This window comes from Macrotis lagotis, chromosome 3, assembly GCF_037893015.1.
Source record: "Macrotis lagotis isolate mMagLag1 chromosome 3, bilby.v1.9.chrom.fasta, whole genome shotgun sequence".
NCBI classification, from domain to species: Eukaryota; Metazoa; Chordata; class Mammalia; order Peramelemorphia; family Peramelidae; genus Macrotis; species Macrotis lagotis.
The window spans coordinates 13,156,968-13,170,816 of record NC_133660.1 but is presented as its reverse complement, the minus strand read 5'-3'; the positions used below and the strand labels follow the sequence as shown (position 1 = coordinate 13,170,816).

The 13,849-nt window shown below is 36.5% G+C and overlaps 1 protein-coding gene across 1 annotated transcript; it reads right to left on the bottom strand.

The window, feature by feature from the left end:
• Nucleotides 1-1,936: 1,936 nt before the first annotated feature.
• Nucleotides 1,937-12,253, bottom strand: MEPE (matrix extracellular phosphoglycoprotein). The gene is made up of 3 exons (XM_074227352.1): nucleotides 12,211-12,253; nucleotides 9,413-9,426; nucleotides 1,937-3,400 (listed from the first exon to the last, which is right to left on the bottom strand). The coding sequence occupies exons 1-3, from the start codon at nucleotides 12,251-12,253 to the stop codon at nucleotides 1,937-1,939; spliced, it is 1,521 nt and encodes a 506-aa protein (XP_074083453.1).
• Nucleotides 12,254-13,849: the final 1,596 nt, after the last annotated feature.

The window sequence follows — 13,849 nt, the reverse complement described above, 5'->3', positions numbered from 1 at the left end:
AAAGTTACCCGGGTGAATGTTTTGCCAAGTTTTCTTGTGGAATTTTAAGGGAGGAGGAGTTTGTTGCCTGGCTTAAAGAGGATAAAATGGTCTTGAGGATGTCTACTCTAAGGACAATAATTTTATTTGCAATATTCATTTCTACTGGTCTAATTAAAGCATGTATAATTTATACACAAATTTATAATATTGTGGATAGGTGGATTTAATGAAATACATAACCACTGACATTGGTGAAATTGATTTCTTAAAACAAGTATGAGATTTTTACAATTATTCCTATTAAATTTCATAATATTAGATATTGCCCAATCTGTAAGTCTATCAAGGGTTTTTTTGCATTCTTTATACATGGATAAGACCACCAGGAGATCCTTCTGGGTCAAGTTGGAGGTAGGTTCTTTGGATATTTACTGAGAAAGATCACAATGGCATCAAGTAAGAAATAATGTTTGAGTAACATACATATTGATTGCACAGAACCACAGTCTGAGGCTATGGATTTCCTTGAGTTTGGTAAGAAGTAATTCTAGATTTTTTGATATTTGCCAAAGTCAACATTTCTTTGAGTAACTTGCCCTCAAAGTCTCTGCCTTGATCAGAGTGGAATCTGGTGTAAAATCCACATTCTTCCCCATAAAATTAGCAAGAATTAGACACTTTTCGGTTTCTTCAGAAGCTGGCCCCTTCTTCACTTTCCAGTTTTCCTTCATCTTATGCCCCTTTGCCTAATCTTTCCTCTGGTGACACTACCCTTGCTGTTTCTATCATATGAAATTCCATCATGGACATTGGACATAGACTTACCTTTAAACCTAAGATGTTCAGCCTCCTCATCTACACCTCCTGGCTTCCAACAAGTCTCAGCTGAAGTCTAATTTTCTGCCATATATCTTTTCCAGTCCTCCTTAAATTAAGTGCCTTCCCTCTGGGATTATCTCCAATTAATTTTTACACAGTTGTTTGCATGCTATCTTCCCCACTGAGTTGTAACTAGGGATCCCTTGTAAATAGGGATTGTTTTTTGCCGTTTTTTTTGGTATCTCCAGTACTTAAGCACAGTGACTGACACATAGTGGACATTTAATAAATACTAGATAATTGACTGACTCAAGGCAATGGGAGATTTCTTTTGGTTCTTTTAAATGGCCCTTGTACTTTCCTTCCCATTGGAGGACAAGAGCATCTTTTTTCCCCTTCATATATAGACTTACTTGATGACTTTTATGCCAGTTCTCCTTTATAGAAAAACATCAGACTAAAATATACATCTTACTTCCTGCTCATTCCTGCTTTTCTTTAATAACATTTGAAGATAAGGTATACGTGTTTTAATCTTTAATTTAGGGTATTATTCCCCATATCTTGAAGTCTGATCAGAAGGAAGATGAAAATGTAAGAAACTGTGCCAGGAAATGGCCATAGAGAAGTTACAGAAGTAGGATGAACATTAAAAAAAGGAAGGAACATTTGTTTTTTATTGGTGGCAAAAGGAAAAAGAAAATTAGGCTAAATCATAATTTGTTCTTAAGCTCTTGATTCCCAATCTAAATAATGTCATGAATTTTTTCTTCATAATAAATAGTTGGAATCTTGTGGTAATATATGTATAAATGTATGTATATAAAGAATCACCCCAGATAACCAATATCCTTATAATGTTTTTAATTTTAGTAAATTATAATATAAAGATTTGTTTTTAAATTCTGGCTTTACAAAGCCTAAGTAAACAACAAAATAAAGTGAAATATTATCTGTCAAACCATTCAGTCTTATATTAGGCTTTCTTCTTCAAATTTTAATAACTTTGAAAAGATTCTCTTATTGTCTGTCATTATAGCATTAGAAATCACCCTGAGATCTACCGTCCTAATCAAATAATTGATCACTGTTTTCAACTGGCAGATGGTTCTAATCTCCCCAAACTAGATGGTAACTAATTACCACTGCCATCTTGAAAATATTCAGTGGATTGATCACTATCACTGTCACTTGAGTCACTGGAAGTTGAATCACTGCTATCATTTCTTTTAGAGGGTCTAAACTTCTTATTGGAATGGGCATTTATAGGACCCCAGAATCTTTTTCTTCCAGGTACCTGGTGACTCTTGGTAGAGCTGAATTTTCTCTGTGTTGCATAATGGTTTTTTCTGTTATTACTAGAGAATTTTGAGATACTTTTGTCTTTATTGTAGCCAGAGTGGAGATTTACCCTATTTTTTATTTCATTTTCTCCTTTTAAAGAGTAGGTGTGACCATGAGAAGGAAGGCCTTGACTTTTTCCTTTATTAAAAATTTTTTTCTTATCAGTTTTAGTCTTTTGTTCCCTCATAGAACTTCCTGTCCCTACCTTAGTATCATCTTTGTCATGTTTAGAAATTTCTTTGCCTTCAATTATATCATTACTATTTTTCCTAGAATGTTGACTAATAATACTGTGCTTTTTCAAGGATCCTTTAGAGTGATGAATTCCTACTGTCTCTTGATAAGTATCTCCTGTGTTGGCACCAAAACCATCTCCTTCTTTTCCAGGAAGTTTCCTATAATCTGTACTCCCTATAATGGAATTACTGCCTTTTGCAATTTGATTATCAATGATGCTTTTCTCTTTGCTTGGTATTTTACTGACATCAGTCTCAACAATGTTTCCAATGGAATTTCTGCCAGTGGAATTCAAGTCATATTCCTCTTTTTCTGGAACTTCATTATTACCTTCTTTAGTTTTGTCTGGGTCCAGAACACTTGTGTAACCATCTGTGATTTCTGGATCCGGAAGAACCGTTTCTCCCCTGGAGGGAGATAAGTCATCGTCCTCTTTTCCTTGACCACTGCCTTCAAAATCATATGGAAATTGTATGTGTTTTGGAGACAGTTTTGAATAATCAGAGGTATATTGGACATGACTAATGACTCTGAGGTTTGTTGAAATATTTTGCTTTTGGACACCTCTTTGTTTATTAGCAATGTCTTCATTTCCTTTGCCTTGTGGCTCAGGATATTTAGTTTCCTCAAGTGTATTGTGTATGAAATTCCCAGTTTTATTCTCTTCTTCATCTTCTTCCACTACCCAGAGTTTTGGAGCACCATTATATTTTCTATCATGTTGGACATTTTTGTTAATGAAAATGGCACCATGTGCTTCTTGGTCAGGTGGATCCTTGCTACCACTCACCCCATGGCCAGCTTTATCATTTCCAGTGAAGCTCATATAAATGGCATCCTCATGGTAGGAAGTCTTGCTACTACCAGTGCCTCGGTCTTTCATGGGTACTTGTAAGCCAGCAGAAATATCTTGGGCTTTGTCACTTTTCTGGATAACATTTTCTTTAAGAGATATCTCTTGCTTGTTTCCCTTGTCAATGTGGTGAAGTGGAACATGGTCTTTATTACCTTCTTTTTTCTAAATTGCATTTGTAAAAACAAGAAATTGTTTTGCATTAAATTTGGAAATATGACCAATATTAGGCAATATAAAATTAGCTACCAGATGATTAATAAAAGCAATTTGCTAATTAAACAAATACTTAGTAAATGTCTACTATGTGCATAATACTGAGTTATATGCCAGGGTGGTGCGGAGGACAAGAAGCAAGTATAAAATACAAAGTCTATGCTTTGGGACTGTAGGAGCTTATAATCTAGTCGAGTAGATAAGCCTAGTATTATCTATGATAAGTGAACAATATGAGTTAAGCAATTTTAAAAGAGATATTACAAATATTTGACTAAGTGCTAAATGAGTGAAACTACTGCCAAAGGACTTCAGAGAAGGGAGAGTTTACTAAGAACTAAGATGGTCAAGGAGGATTTCATGAAAGGGGTAGGATTTGATATGGACTGGAAGCTGGATTTTGGAGTATGAGCAGATTAAAAAAAGCAATTAAAATATCGTAGACTTAGAGCTGAAACTAAATTTAGAGGTTATCTAGTGGAGTCCCCTGATTTCACCAAAAAAGAAACTAAAATTCAAGATTGAATTATTGCGATAGTTTCTAATTGATCTCCCTATCTCCAATATATTCTCCATTAAGTGTCAAGGTGATTTTTTGTAAAGTCTAAATCTTTCTTCTACATGTCCTTCCCCTACTCAACAAACTCATTTGTTGTTTAGTTGTTTCAGTCATGTCTGACTCTTCATGACCAAAATTGGAGTTTTCTTGGCAGAGATACTGGAATGATTTATCACTTCCTTCTCCTGCTCATTTTACAAATGAGGAACTAAAACCACCAGGGTTAAGTGACTTGCCCAGGGTCACAGCTATTAAGTGTCTGAGGCCAAATTTGAACTTAAGTCTTCCTATTTCCAGGCTCAGAACTCTATCCACTTTAGTGAACTATCCTATCTTCCGGGACCTGTTGTCTTGCTATCAAATCAGGCCCCTTCATTGAGAAGACCCACAGAAACCGAAGGGCATTGGTATGAAGGAACAAGTATTACTCTGCAAATAGGATCTATCTTAATGGCAGCAACATTTGTCGGAGCGGTCCTTTTTCTGGTTAAATGCATTCCAGGCAGGACAAGAGCTGTGAGTTAACAATTGAACTTGTTTAATAAAGTCATCCAAACATCAAAAAAAAAAAAAAAATTCTAGTGCTTCCCTAGGGCCTCTGTTATTAAATGTCAAGTTGCCTGGCTTTAAAGCTCTTCCCAACTTGGACCCTTTTTAAGTTTCCAGTCTTTACTCTCCTTCATGAACTTTGTAAAAATCTGCTCTCACTGACTAAATCACTGTTCGTAACATATTACATTTCACCTCCTGATCCCAATGCATGGAATGCCCTTTCTCCTTACTTCTAATTCTTCTTGGGTTCCGTATATTCCTTCAAAATTCAGCTAAAATTGTACTTCCTATTTATCCCTTCTGAGGTTACCTTTAGCCACACTTTATATACCTTATGCAGGGTAGATCTTTCCCATTAGAAGGAGCTTGAGAACAGAAATTATTTCCTCCCCTTTATTTGTATCCTCAGGGCTTAGCACAACGTTCCCAGATGATAGTAAGCACTTCCTAAATGTTTGATAAGTGGTTCCGTGAAAATGGATGTAAAATATCTCATCAGAAAAGCACCTGATCTTTAAAATAGATCAAAGAGAAATCATTTAAGATAGCCATGATAAAAGACCATCTCCTTCTAGGAAATTATGAAAGAAAGCTGTCCCAATATCTCGGATCAGGTGGCAAAATAGAAATTGAGAGAATTCATCAATCACCTCCTAAATGAGAGATCTCAAAATTTGCCCATGAGAAAGAACAAATGTTGAAGGGGATGGGGAAATTAGGTACCCAATGAACAGTCGATGGAGCTGTGTTCCATTTTGGAAATCAATTTGGAGCTATTGCCAAAGGTGATAATAATAATGTTGTAATGATAATCAACTGTGAAAACTCGGCTAGTCTGACCCAAGACAATTACAAAACGCTCGTGATGAAAACAATGCTATCCAGCTTCCGGTAGAGAACTAATAAACTCTGAATCACAATTGAAGCATAATTTTCTCACTTCATTTTTATTTTTCTTGCTTTTATGAAACAAGGCCAATATAGAAATCTCACAAGTAAACCTGATAATATTATATATACATATAAAATGTGCCTTCTCTGTGGGTATAGAAAGGGGTAGAATGGAGGCAGATAATTTGGAACACAAAATTTAAAAAGAAAAGAATGTTAAAAAAAATAAATAATCATTGAAAATGGGTTTTTAAAATTTTTTAAATAGTGCAGTTCAAAATGAAATAGACTGTTTCAAAGGGTTGTGGGTCTTTTTTAACTGAATTCTTCAAACTAAGACTGGACAATCACTTGTGGGCACATCGTAGAGATGATTCTAGAGTGAGAGGATCAGGGCACAGTACAGGTTGGACAAAGAAGTCAGCATGAAGTGACCGTCAGTGGGAAGTGAGAGAAAAAGAGTCAAAGTTTCGATTTTTGCTGAGTAATTTCAGAAAATTGTGATTCAACATAGAGAGGTCAGAAAGAGAGGCTGGTTTGGGAAGAGAAGATGAAAATTTCAATTTTCAATAGGATGAATTTGGAAAATGGAATAATCAAATAAAAATATAGTCCAGTCATCTGGAAATCCTGTGATTTAAGACGAAAAGAAATTTTAGAGATCATTTAATCCATCTGTCCCATTGTAAAGATAAAGAGAGGACTAGTGAGGCTAAGTGACACAGTCATAAAATTGGAGAGTAAGAAACTGAGATTTGAATTTTCTGATTCCAATCCAGGGTCTTTACAACATATCTTGCTACTTATCAGATAAGATTATAATTTAGGAGAGAGGTTCAAAACTTTATATGATGGATTGTTTAACCACAACAATTGAGGCAAAAGAGATTTTGGCATTATTTACTCAACTTCACTCATGGTACCAGAATCACAGGCTGTTATAAAAACTGAATATTATAAGTTACTCCTATTGCAGCTTGACCTTTTGGAGAGAGAGCTGACCTGAAATGGGGCCCAATGATATGTTGCTAACCTTGGGCCAGTCACTTAACTTCTCAGTATCCCGAGCAACTGTCTAAGATTCCAAGTTTCAGAGGAGGCTTAGCTAAGTACTGGCAAGAGGAATTTCCTCCCCTGAAGCTTTCTATACTAAAGAATTATGGGACAAATCTAAAAAATAATAATTCTCCAGCACCAAACATGAGACCTGGGAAATCAGAGGAGGAGAGCAGAAAAAGAGGAAGAGGGAGAGACACAGAAACAGAGAGAAATAGAGGCAGAGATAGAAACAAGCACCCAGAGACAGACTTGCTTTGGTTTGTCCTTGTTTCTTGGCAGACGTTTTGTCCATTCTTTCATATTACCTTGCAGGAAGTAGAGTTTATAAGATCTAAACTGCATTTTATCAGGAGATGCCTGTTAGGAACTTGGGACAAGAAAATGAACAAAAGTGAAGAAGTCAGACAACAGCGCAATATTTCAGGGCAATGTGCATCACAGTGGTGTATATTACAAATTATATTGCCAAAAAAAATTTTAAAAATAGGTTCTGACATTTTTTAACAATTCAGTAATTAGCTTGTTGCTACTGTTGACAGGAGAAAAGCTTTGAAAAAATGTCTGAAGTTGGCTATCATTGCTTCTTTCTCAGCAATTCATGAAGAGTTTTAGAGATACCTAAGACAAAGAGAGATCGGGCTAGCTTTGTATTAACTACTTGCCACAGTTAATCTCTTTTAAGGGAGAAAGATTCTTTTTAAGATGATCCTGATGATGGCAAATAAGAAGAAATAAAAAAAGTAAATCTAAAAGAAAAAATATCAAAAAATTATTTGACTAGTGATGATTTTCATTAATTTTTTTAGTTATTTAAATTTAACTTATCCAGTATCCACTCTCTATATTTCTAACTCTTTGCAGATTTAAGTCAATAGAACTGCAGAAAAGGATGAAATGAATGTAATAACTATAATTTTGAAGCTGACTTCTATTTCTTTGAGCAACACACCAAAACTGATACCTAAGTATAAAGGGTGGTTACCTGCATTGCTTCATTTGAGGACTGCCAAGAGGCTTCTCTGACCCTGCCCATCTCTCCAAAAGGAGAAAGGAAGAAGGGCATAAATGTTTATTAAAAACCTACTGTGTCAAAAAAAAATTGTCCTAAGGGCTTCAAAAACATTATCTCATTTGAGATAATTTTTAAAAAAAATCTTCAGGTGACGCAGTGAATAGAGTACCGGCCCTGGAGTCAGGAGATAAAATCCGGTCTCAGACACTTAATAATTACCTACCTGTGTGGCCTTGGGCAAGTCACTTAACCCCATTGCCTTGCAAAAACTTAAAAAAAACATCTTCAAATTACCACTCTTAAAAATGCAGATATATTTGGGTTAAAGCATTTTATTTAAAGAAAGTCACTATTTTAACTCCTGTTTATGGAAAAAAGAGAACAGAAAAGGATCCATTCTCCTTAAAATCTCAAAGAAGGACTTTGATAGAATTGGACAGCAAATAAATGTTGATGAGGGCAAAAAGCACTCATCGGTGCAGAATGATGGAGCAGAGGGTGTCACAGGTGAGTGGGGAGTAGGGAGCAGAATGGAGAGCAGAATGAAGTCCCCCTGAATGAAATTTCCAAGGGAGCAATAAAGTGATGATTAAGGAAGGCAAGTAATATAAATTGCTGGCCTCTGCAGTTTTGTCTTGGGCCAACTCTGAGGTTTGAACTCATAAAACAGAAAATAAATTTTGTGATTTCTTTTGCCTTTATATAAGTTTGACTTTCCCCTCCCAATAGATGCAAAGGCACACTCAGGAAAAACAAAATAATAGTAATGCTGACTGCACTTCTCCTAAGTAAGGATACTATAGTTCTGAGTTTGTTAAATGATGGTAGGAGCAACTTGGTGATGCAGTGGATTAAACACTTGGAGTCAGGAGGATATGAGCTCAAATTTGACCTCAGAAACTTGACACTAACTGTGTGACCTTGGGAAAGTCATTTAACCTTGAGTGTCACATATTCAGAACCATCTCTAATCACCCTGATCCATATCTGACCCCTGGAACCAGATGACTCTGGAGGAGAAAGCGAGGCTGGTGGCTTAGCATAGCACCCCCTCACTGAAATCCAATTCACATGCTTGTCATGGCTTCACCTCCCTGATGTCATGGTCTTCTTTGAGAATGAAGGACAAATATCAAATGATAGTAGCATGATAGATGGCAACTTATCTAAAAAAGTACAGATTTGGCCACCAGAGGGAGCATTCTAACAATGCTCATAAATTTTCCAATCTGCCAGTCTGCCAAAACCCACTGTCCACATTGAGCTCATATTTATAAGTTCAGAAGATGTCTCTGCAGTCCCTTTCCTCACCTATGTACCTAAGTGTGCCAGGGTCATAGATTTCTCTGAAAACAGTCCCATGATTATTGGAAGGAGAGAGGGTTCTATGAGAATGTTTTATTTCCTTATTAAGATTATAGGAATAAGTTTTTCAGTTTAGCTTAACTAATGCCATTTTCTATAAATTATTTTTCAATACTAAGACAAGTAATTGTGCAATTTGAAGTAGCAAGCAATTTTATCCTAATTTATGTTCTATGTAATGAAATAGTTGAAAGATGATAAAAAATTAAATTTCAAAGAAAATGTTTTTAAATATCTGGCAATTACTTGAAAATAAAAAGCATCAGAATATTTTCTGATACCATATCTTACTTCACTCAGAGAACCTCTTTTTTCTTACTGTCAATTAAGATTTTTTTCAAGTGATGAACCCACTTTTAAAAATACCAATACAAAAAAACATTGCAGGCATTGCTGTAAGATAATTTTTTTTTTAGGTTTTTGCAAGGCAATGGGGTTAAGTGGCTTGCCCAAGGCCACACAGCTAGGTAATTATTAAGTGTCTGAGGCCAGATTTGAACTCAGGTACTTCTGCCTCCAGAGCTGGTGCTCTATCCACTGCATCACCTAGCTGCCCCAGTATAAGACAATTTTAACATGTAAATAATATAATGGATGTGTTTATATGTATAGTCAGTCATGCTGCTCTTTAGAATTGATAAATGTGGGAAATGTGACATTAATATTCCATTCATTATCAAAAGAAAACTTTTTGGTGTGTGAATAATTATTTTCTCTGGATGTCAGAATAATATGTTTCCTACTAACAAATTTGGAATCATTTGATGTCAATTAACTCAATTCTGAATGTTCAATTCCCCAAAGTTCTGTATATTGGACATGATATTGCCTTAATGACTAACTCCTTTAGCTGAGTTTCAAGATGGAAATCAATACTGAATTACATTGTCTTGAAAATAGAGTATTTGCAAGGTTGCAGCATAAGAAGATGATTCATTAATAGGGAAAATTATAGATTGTAGGGATGTTCCTTATAGATCTTGTTGAAGTTGAGAAAACTGAGACTTAGAGGAGGGGCGACTTAGCAAGTTCACCCAGTTATTAATGTTAAAGACAAGACCAGAGCTTGGGTCTCCTTATTGCCAATATAGGCTATATCCCCTATTTCCTTCTCTGTTGTTTCTGGAGTTGTTTTTAATTCAATACTTTTGTAGTATAACAATCTTTTAGATTTAGTTATGGAATTCCTCAAGTGTCTTGTCTCTGAAAACTTAAAAACGGAGTATATTACCGAAACCAAATTGATTCTTTTTAAATATTTAGAGCCTCGTGTTACCATTTTCTAACATCTTAGTATCTCTGCTGATCATTTTCATGTTCCTGAACTATAATGGGAAATAAGAACTGTCAAACCTCCTCATCCAGTGAATGCAAGAAGGATTTTTGGCTTCCAACTGAAAAAATTAAGGCCTAGAGTTAGCAGATGACTGCTATCCATTAGCTCTGCCACTTTTAGGGGCAACAGCATTCCTATTTCAATCTAAAAGCATGATTTGAGTGAATTGATTCAATTAGTCTCATGGCATTGATGTTCCCATGGACTGGGAATCCCTCCTGCTTTGACTAATATAAGTTTCAGTAGAATCAATCACCCAAGAATGGCATAGCAATACAATTTCTTTACTCATAAATAAAATCAAATGAATTAAACCAAATAGATTGGTCTACTTCCAGATCAAGTGTTTTAAGGTCTGTAAGCAAGCCTCAGACACACTTTTAAAAAAATTATTACTTTTGGTGCCTTCTTCCTACTGACCCTCTTGAACTCAATGAGATTGGTGACTAACTACAGATTTTATTCCAACACGGTATTATTGTCTTTTCATCAGAAAATAGCTGTGGGGATTTCCATGCCAATGGAAATTAGATTCTATCCTTGCCAATGTCCAATTTTGCTTATAGTCTGTTTGTTCTTGAGGTAGGGTGGGGAGTGGCAGTTTGACTTGTACCTAAAAATGAATACTCTCCACTAGCAAGAGGTTGTCCAAATTTTACTTTAAAGCTTCCATTTGCCACACTCAGAAAGCTAAAACTTCTAGAAACCAAGTAAGTGAAGAAAATAAGATGGGGGGGGGGAGGAATAGTAGGAGAAAGTGACTCTTACTGCCTTCTCAGCTGTTACCTATCTAGCTATGGACACAGATTTCTGAATCCTGGCTAATGGCGCAGTGACTCCCAGTGGTTTGGGGCAAGGGGTTCTAGAATGATGAGAATGGTTCAGTTGAAGGAGGAAAGGCTCCAGGGAAGAAGAAGAGGGAGGAACAGGATCCTTAGGAATGCAAGACTGGTACATTTATCAAGCCAAGCTAATTCTCTGTGATTTCCTTTTTCTTCTTAGGCTCCAGGATTTGACTCATCTGATGCTTTCTGCTGCCATCACCTGAGGTGGCATGCCTCTTTCACTCTCCTTCCCCCAGATCACTAAAGAAAAGAAGACATTTGAACAGATTCCCTTGTGTTCTCCTGTCATTGGAACAAGTTCCTAAGCCCTGAAGTTTTCTGAGGAATTTTACCTTTAGCAATAGATTAACAAGAAGTGATTTAAAAAAAAAAAGTACTTTCTAAGTCTTACTTATTCTTTTCTTTTTTTAAAATACAAAAACAAATAGTAACTAATGGTGTAGTTTAGGAGAAACAAGGGCCTGAAAGAAGATAGTCTTTTAAGAAGATCCAAGATAGGGCAACTGAGTAGTGCAGGGGATAAAATACTGGCCCTGGAGTCAGGAGGACATGAGTTCAAATATGACCTCAGACACTTAATAATTACCCAACTGTGTGACCTTGGGCAAGTCACTTAATCACTTTACCTTGCAAAAAAAAATACAGGACTAGCCATTTTAGCACTCTAACAAGAGGTGGCAGGGCCTGGGGGAGGAGGGGGAGGGGGAACTCCGTGAAACCAAATTTCAAATCAATTTTATCAGTCATGATGTGTGAAAAGACTACAAAAAGTAATTGAAAAATCCAGGGAGGGCTAAATAGTTGTAATGAATATCATCTAGTAGCTTCCACTTTTAACTATTTTACTAAATAGATCCTAACTTTACTGTTTGCTAAGCTACTGAAAAAGTATATGCATGGTAAAAAATTTAGGAAATTAAAAGATGCATAAACTTATAAAAATGTTTTGTTCATACCTATATTCTCTAACATTTGGCTGCCTAGGATAATGTGCTTCGTTTCCATCTCTACTATTAGGGCTATCACTGCGAGAGGAAGAAGGTGGATGAGCCAATTGGGGAAGAGAGGCAAGAGTAGCCATGCAGATTGATTCCTTCTGTTTTTGGCATCAGGTTCTGTCACTTTGGATCAAGGATTGGCCCTGGGTCAAGGTGCAGAGTGTGACCAGGATGGAGACTTGCATTAAGATCAAGAGCACCAATTAAAGAGAAGATAAGGGGAGGATAAGGAAATCCTGATGCCAACAGCTAAGAAAGAAGGGGGAATTTCCAAGGCCCCTTAAAACTAATAGGTTGATCTGCCAAAAGTCATTTGAATGTTAGATGGGTAATTTGGACATTTGCTGGGACTGCTTGCAATAAGAACATAGAAGTCCCCTACACCTGTTTCATATATCCAATACAATAAATGCTTCAAGAACTCATAATTTCATCTAGACAGATCCTCCCTCTACATGGTAGGAGGGGGGAGGGCAGAGGGGGATGGGGGTAGTCTTTTTTTCTGCCGAGGTCAAAACTTAAAAATTAACCTGCTATAGTTGGTCAAACATTTAAACAATTCACCCCCTAAAAAGCTCCTAGATTTATTGAATTTCAAGTCTTGGTATGATTTCATGGGCCTTGCATGGGATCTACCTTAGTGATGATCAGTCACTCTGTTGAAAAAAAAAAATATATATATATATATATAATATATATGTATATATTGCTAATTATTCAACCCTCCAGTAATGTCCTTCCCTGATCTTAACCTAAACGTTCTTCACCATGCTCACCAACTCACTCAGGTTCCTGGATTTTCTCACACATGAATTAACCTACTCTATTTGACTTCTTTTGACCTTATGTCCAGTAGCTGCATTTTTTCTTCAAAGGGTATAGACATTTTACTGATTGAATTTTAATAGGTTAGAAGTAGGCTTCAGACCCAGGACCAACTAGGTTCCAGCCCTTCCTCCAAAACACACAGGCTGGGTGACTCTGCACATATCATTTAACCTCTCAAACATGAGACGACTATGTAGGGTTATAAGTGCAGAAGTGCATGTTGTGTAATAATAGAACTACTCTTTATGATATCTGACTTGATGGATAGATATAGGCAGTTGCCCTCTTTGTGGTCCTTTTTTTATTTTAAAGTCACTTTGATTAGATTTCCAAGACACCGAGCAATAGAAAAGTACAGCCCATCACTACCAATTGTCCATTACTTTTGTAATTTAAGCCATCCAGACTAGAAACCTCACTCCTATCCTTGACAGTACCTTCTTAGATAGCCAGTTGTTGGCTTCCTCTTATGCATCCCACATCTCCAATGGTCAGAAGTGAGGAATCTGTCTCCCTGAGCTCTCTGGTATCTTGCCCAAGCATTGGTAACCTTTGGCAAAGCTCATTAGGTTCCTCTAATAGGAAGCCTGAGTTGTGCCTATATGAGTATGAGTACGGTAATAGGCCTCTGTTTTGGTAAGGTCTGCTCCATCTTAGATGCTTGTTTCAGAAAGGCAATAGACTTTATTTTATCAGTTCAGAAAACATCTGACAGCATGTGTGAGCGGGGCATCTTCCTTTCCTGACCTTTAATAGAGATTTCTCATTCTGTAGTTTCTGTGACTCTAATCTTGGACAATAAGCAGTTTCTCCCTCCTCAGAACATCCAGGTTCCTCATGATCAGAGAGAGCTTAAAATTTATTTATTTTTTAAAATCCCTTCCCTTTCCTCCTCTCTAATTCTTCTGGTGCTAGGCGGGGCCAGCATGTACTGGTACCACCAGGATTACAGT

Excerpts from the sequence above, each read along its gene's own strand:
- MEPE (XM_074227352.1), bottom strand. The coding sequence starts at position 12,253 with ATGCAAGTCTCCATCCTGGTCACACTCTGCACCTTGACCCAGG.